The sequence below is a fragment of the Oryzias melastigma genome, linkage group LG11 (genome assembly GCF_002922805.2).
Source record: "Oryzias melastigma strain HK-1 linkage group LG11, ASM292280v2, whole genome shotgun sequence".
Classification (NCBI taxonomy): domain Eukaryota; kingdom Metazoa; phylum Chordata; class Actinopteri; order Beloniformes; family Adrianichthyidae; genus Oryzias; species Oryzias melastigma.
In genome coordinates this window covers 25220117-25226990 of record NC_050522.1, presented here as the reverse complement: position 1 = coordinate 25226990, position 6874 = coordinate 25220117, and the positions used below count along the sequence as shown (strand labels likewise).

Below are 6874 nucleotides of genomic sequence, written 5' to 3'. Positions count from 1 at the left end.
GCAACTTTTCAAGTTCCTTTTATGTAAACAGCAGATATCTTTCCCTTTTCCCGCTTTTCCTGCTCCGTCTGCTGCTGATTACCTGATCCGATGTAGATAATCAATCGCAGAAACTCCTGACTCAGCAGTTCGGCAGTGAGCCGGACAGGTAGATCTGGAGGATCTCGGGTAGATCTGGGGGATCGGGGTCGGGTAGATCTGGAGGATCATGGTCGGGCAGATCTGGAGGATCATGGTCGGGCAGATCTGGAGGATCATGGTCGGGCAGATCTGGAGGATCATGGTCGGGCAGATCTGGAGGATCGGGGTCGGGCAGATCTGGAGGATCGGGGTCGGGCAGATGTGGAGGATCGGGGTCGGGCAGATCGCTTCCTGTTACTGTTGCTGCCCATTTCTGTACCAAAAAACTTCAAACCTTCAATTTTTTTGACGAGAAAACCATTTTTTGTGTCAATCCGAGCTTGAACCGCATGATCTGTGTGTCGCAGCTCCGGCGGCGTGTTGTCTCGGCGTGTTTGTCGCCTTCCCTCCTCACTCTAAACAGCTTTTCTGAACTGAGATTCAACAGTGACTCAGCTGCAACAGGCAGAACCGGGATCTTATCGGACGCTCGGCACGGCGCCATCCCATCTGTCCCTGAAATTCCTGGAGGGGATCCGTTCAGAAGACGCTCGCCTCTATAAACCGAACAAACGCCTTTAAACTGGAGCATTTTCATGAAGCAGGATCCTAAAACTTTCATTTATATTTGATAAGATCTTAGAAGTTTTTAGAGGCTGTAAACTTATCCGATCAAGAATCAAATGAAAACTCTTTAAGTCTCTAAATATCTGGAGGTGTATTCTCCCGACCTACTTCCTGTGTTTGATCGTGATAAAGTGTTATCAGATCATCAGCAGGAGGAGCAGCTGCTGCTGATCATCCTGATGGAGTTCATTCCATCTTTCTGCAAAGCGTCTCCCGTAACGGCGTCTGTCTCCCCCTGCAGGCCGGGAAGGTGCGGAAGCACGTGTCGGAGCAGGAGAAGGCCGAGGAGGGCCTGGGCCCCAACATCAAGTCCATCGTCACCATGCTGATGCTCATGCTGCTGATGATGTTCGCCGTCCACTGCACCTGGGTCACCAGCAACGCCTACTCCAGCCCCAGCGTGGTGCTGGCGTCCTACAACCACGACGGGTGAGACGCTCGCGGAGCATCAATCCTCATCTTCCTTCCGTCTGAGCGGCGAGATGATGTTTATTTCATGAGGAGGAAGGAAAAGACGGAGATAAACATCATTTCATTCAATCAGAGTGTTGGCATCACAGCAGAATCCTCCAGAACATTCTTGTATCAGTGGAACCGTCTGTCCTGTAGGACCAGGAACATCCTGGACGACTTCAGGGAGGCCTACTATTGGCTGAGGCAGAACACGGACGAGCACGCCCGCGTCATGTCCTGGTGGGACTACGGCTACCAAATCGCCGGCATGGCCAACAGAACCACGCTGGTGGACAACAACACCTGGAACAACAGCCACATCGCGCTGGTACCGGCCCGGTTCCCTTTCTGTCACTGCAGAGAAATGCTTTTAAAATCTACACTAACACTCTGGAATCTGAAATAAATACGATCGGATGGTTCTCCCTCAGGTGGGAAAGGCCATGTCGTCCAATGAGAGCGCGGCGTACCGGATCATGCAGTCGCTGGACGTGGACTATGTTCTGATCATCTTCGGGGGCGTCATCGGTTACTCCGGAGACGACATCAACAAATTCCTGTGGATGGTGAGGATCGCGGAGGGCGAGCATCCCAAAGAGATCCGGGTGAGTGCGGCGGCGGCGGGAGCTTTCTGGTACAGCGTAACCACGAGAGGAAACGCTCGTCTAACTGAGAAAATTCAGACTGAATTTATTCAGAGATTTTTCAGTTCAGTATGACGGAGAATTAAGAAACATGAGAACAGAGCTGGAAAATTATGAGGAAAAAAAATCTGAATTTCACAAGAATGACGTCTTAATATTACGAGAAAAAAGTCAAAAATCTACAAAAATAAGGTTGTAGAAATTATGGGAGTAAATTTGAAGAATGAAGTTGTGAATTTATGTTAAAAAAAGTTATTTTTAAGAAAATAAAATCATAAATGTATGGGAAATAAATGGTAATTTTACAGAAACAAAGTTGTAGAAATGATAAGAAAAAATCTTAATTTTGAGAATTAACTAATTAACTTTTTTCTTCGTAAATTTACAACTATTATTGTAAAATGATGACTTTTTAAAATGAATTAATAATTAATAATATTTTTTTTTATATAATTACCGTTTTAGTCTCATAAATTTACAACTTTATTCTTGTAAAATTACAGCTTTTTTCCACCTAAAGTTATGACTTCTCTCGTAAAATCACAATTTCCACTCTTAAACATTTAGGCTTTTATTCCTGTAATAATTGTCTTCTTTTTGATATAAATTCACAACTTTGTTCTCATAAAATTACAACTCTTCTATAATAAATTTACGACTATTCTTGTAAACTTACAACTTTTTAAATTAATAAATTTATGACTTTAATCTCATGAAATTATAACTTTTTTCTAATGAATTTAGGATTTTATTCTCTTAAAATTGACAACTTTTTTTCTTGTAAAATTACACCTTTTTTCTCCTAAATGTAATTAAGACTTTATTCTTATAAATTACAATTTTTCTATACATAAAGTTACGACTATTCTTGTAAAATTACTGCTTGTTTTTTAAAAAATTAAGAACTTTATGAGAAAAAAGTCGTAATTTTTACAAAAATAAACTTACAAGTTTGATCTTGTAAAATTACATTTTTTCATAAATTTATAACTTTATTTTCATAAAACTTCAAATTCTCATGAATAACTTTACGACTATTCTTGTAAACGTACAACTTTTTAAAATAATAAATGTACGACTTTATTTTATATGAAATGATTTTTATTTCATTTGTATTTAAATTTTGCCCTAATATTCGAGACTTCATTTTTAACGCAGGATTTCTTTTTACACCCAAAGATTTTTATTGATCATTTGTTCTGTAAACGGTCTTTGTGCTGGTTCTGCTGGTTCCTCTGGTTCCTCCGTCTCTGACCCGACTTCTCTTCTGCAGGAGAGCGACTACTTCACTCCTCAGGGAGAGTTCCGGGTGGACAAGGCCGGATCTCCCACGCTGCTCAACTGCCTCATGTACAAGATGTCCTACTATCGATTTGGAGAAATGCAGGTGAGAAGAGGTTCTGTCCGATCACGGACCGACACCAGGACCCGTTCAAAGGAAGATAAAGCAGCGGCTCCAAAAGCGGAGCCGGCTAGAGGATTTGAAGGTGTCGCTTTGGGGTTTGGAGCGGGATGAGGGCGAAACGCCGCTCAGGATTGGTAGCAGGTTCTGAACGTCACGCTGCAGGTAGCAGCCGACGGATCGGGTCGCCAGGTGTTCACAGCTGTTCTGAGGCCCCGGAGACAGAATCACAGCAGAGATGAGAGCAGATGACACGGCGGTGTCTGGATTATTCATTCAGGTCCGCAGAGAGGAGATCCCAGGGAGGAGCAGAGATAAGGAGAACATGAGACACGAGTCCAGAGTGCAGAGCAGATAAAAACGCTGCAGCAAGAGGAGAAGTTCTACACTTTTAAGAACGTTCACCTTTTGATGGTGTTCTTTAACAGGAGACTTAAGATGGGCGCTAAAACTCCCAAAGCTGTGGAGACTGGAGGAGTTTTCTAGTGTTAGAACTAGACGATTAGAGATAAGATCTGCAACTGAAAAAAGGAAATGTTACCGTTTATCATGAATTATTAACAAACTCCACATGTATGGAGTATAACTTGGTAGTTATATTCATAACAGGGAAGTATTTTTAAAATAAATGAGGTAAAATTAAAATTCATGCCAATTAGGTTTGGTGTTCCTCAAGGTTCCATCCTGGAGCCACCGTTATTTATTCTATTGTGTTAAAAACAAGATTATTTGCGAACGATACAACTCTATGTTGTTGTGGAGATGATTTAAAAGTTAAGTTTGATCTTAATGAGTTAATATAAATAAAATGAAGTATTTGGAAATGGAATAGTAATAATTAGGACAATCATGATTAATGGGGAAGAAATGGAAGAGTTTTGGAAGTAGGATCTCTTGGTGTGACAAATGAAGATAAATTCAGTTGGAACAAACAAATTAAAAAAGCCAAAATCAGTTTTAAATTTGATGTATTTGTTTTGTTCCTTCATCCTCCCATACGTGATCTAATGTGTTGATGTTTGGGGTAAATCCTTTTTTTTTCTTTAAAAATATCATCAATGAGATGAAATTGATGAACTAATGAATCCTCTGGTGTTTCTACTGTAAACCCTCCATCTTAGTACCAGATGACGTCATAATGACATCACTTCCTGCTGCAGTTCAAGCTTTCAGGTTTATTATAACGAGCAGCTGGTTGTGGTAAACCCCGCCCCTGTCAGCTTCCGTCCTCACTCAGATCTCCTCCTCTTCCTCTCCTAAAGCTGGACTTCAGGACGCCCCCCGGCTTCGACCGCACCCGCAACGCCGAGATCGGCAACAAGGACATCAAGTTCAAGCACCTGGAGGAGGCCTTCACCTCTGAGCACTGGCTGGTTCGCATTTACAAGGTGAAGGATCTGGATAACCGAGAGCCGCTCGACCACAAGCTCCGCAGCGTGACGCCCCGGCAGAAGTACACCTCCAAAAAGGTACGGAGAACGGCTCCACCTGCTCCTTCGTCTGTTCGGAAATGGTTTAGGAAGTTACTCCTGTGTGGGAGGAGTTTGTCTGGAAAGTTTGGAACAACTCCCAAATCTAGTTCCATCAATACTTCTCTAGTTTAAGAAACCTGAACACCCATGTAGTCTGGATCTCTGTCGACGTCTACATATCTATTTTAATTCTACTTTTGTCTCCATTTAATGAAAACGTATAGAGCCAGTTTACAAACAAAAATATAAATTCAATTACAACTAGAAATCTTGTAAATTTAAGAGAAAAATTCATAACTATAAAATTACGAGAAGAAAGACTTTTAGTCATCTGCTGAATTTACAAATTATATATAAATAAAGTTATACATTTACAAGGAAAAAAATCGTAGATTTTCAGAAAAAAGTAATACATTTGCGAGAAATAGTTATAAATTTGCGGGAAAAAAGTTTAAAGTTATGAGAAAGTCAAATTTACAAGAAAGTCATAAATTCAAAAGAAAAGTGTACATAAATTTACGAGAAAAGAACCAAAGTTGTTGGACCAAATACTACTTACAAATTACAATTTACCAATAAACGAAGATTTGAAATTTCATATAAGACAAATGCGCATTACTGATTATGTTCAATTTCTGAACAAAATAAAAAAATAATAATTTCTAATGTTTTCTGATGTTTTTATTAGAACATCTAAGAGCAGTTCAATGAACCTTAGATGAATAAATATGCGGCTTTGGAAACATCAAATACATTTGAATGGATAAACGTTTATTAATACAAGCACTTTTCAAGGCCTTTGGGATCCCAAAGTGCTTTAAAAAAAGAGATAAAGAAAAATAAAATTGAGCAACTTAAGAAAAAAAAAGATATTAAATTGCAAAAGGCAGGACCCACGAGAAAAGAGTGCTACCCTCCCCCGCCTCAGCCGGTGAGGGCGGGGGAGGGTAGCACCTGCGAGCCCCTCCCCCACCTTCAGCCGGTGAGGGCGGGGGAGGGTAGCACCTGCGAGCCCCTCCCCCACCTTCAGCCGGTGAGGGTGGGGGAGGGTAGCACTCTTTTCTCGTTCACTCTCTTCTCTACCCCCACCACCCAGAGCTACGCGAGACACATTCCTGAATAAACCACTTTTCTAAATGGTGGCTTTTTTGTTGGTTTATCTCTATAGCAACCATTTTATTTTTTGGCCCCCTGCGGGTGACGAACAGATCTATGTAATTTTTATAAGTATCGGCAAAAGTAAATTTTTGGATTTCCTTAGCAACTGAAGTTTTTTTTTTGTTAACCAATCCGAAATTCCTAAAATGTTCATATTGCTTGTTGTATTGTTAAGTTCAGCTTGATGCAGGAATTACTGTATTCAATATTACAGTAACACTTATTAAGGTACAATATTCTGGTTGAAAATGTGTGAGCAACAGGAGCCGTTCTAAACCGACAAACTTTCAAATCAACATTTTATCACCAAGTAGCTTCCCACTGATGCTCAAGGAGTTCTAAGAGTTTAAATATGAAGATGGTTCTAAAGGTACTTTTTTTTTCTTCAAGGTGATGGCCTCTTCCTGAGGTCAAAGGTCTCTGAAACTTCAGTTGTGGTTCCAGATTCAACCAAGCTGCATTTGAAGTTACAAGATTGCTCAAACTAAAGCTTTCACTAGTAATTTATTTTCACCAGATTTTAGTGAGTTTTTGTGCAGTAAAAAAGATTTTCAAAAACAATCTGGTCTTTGTTCTCCATATTTATTAAAGTATTAAAGTAAATGTACAGACCAGCATCTGCATTTGGGGTCGGTGTGCGTTCGATGTCTGACTTCCCTCCGTCTCTCCGAACAGACCGCCAAGAGGAAGCGAGGGCAGATCAAGAACAAGCTGGTCCTGAAGAAGGGCAAGAAAGCCCCCAAAAACCAACAGTGATGCACTCGAACGGACGACCAGGAACCTCCAGCCAGCGATGAAGAAGTCCGGGGTGGGGGGGGCGCTCGCCTTGCACTTAGGCGCTCCTCGTCAGAGCGCCACCGTGTGTTGGGGAAGCGTGGTATCCGGCTCGCTCCAGAATATCCGTTTTATCCTGAAGACGTCTGTCTTGCTTTTCTCTCCCGTCTGTTTGTTTTTGTTTTTTACTTGAATGTGAGGCATAGGGCTGCTCGGCGCGGGTC

General features: G+C 41.3%; 1 protein-coding gene across 1 annotated transcript in view; it reads left to right on the top strand.

Moving 5' to 3' along the window:
* Positions 1-6874, top strand: part of LOC112162642 (dolichyl-diphosphooligosaccharide--protein glycosyltransferase subunit STT3B) — a gene marked incomplete at its 3' end in the record, with an annotated part of 92397 nt that extends 85523 nt beyond the window's left edge. Inside the window, 6 exon segments of the mRNA XM_024298476.2 lie at positions 989-1176; positions 1357-1528; positions 1632-1805; positions 3118-3231; positions 4509-4715; positions 6552-6874. Coding sequence (XP_024154244.1) covers positions 989-1176; positions 1357-1528; positions 1632-1805; positions 3118-3231; positions 4509-4715; positions 6552-6632 — 936 coding nt within the window.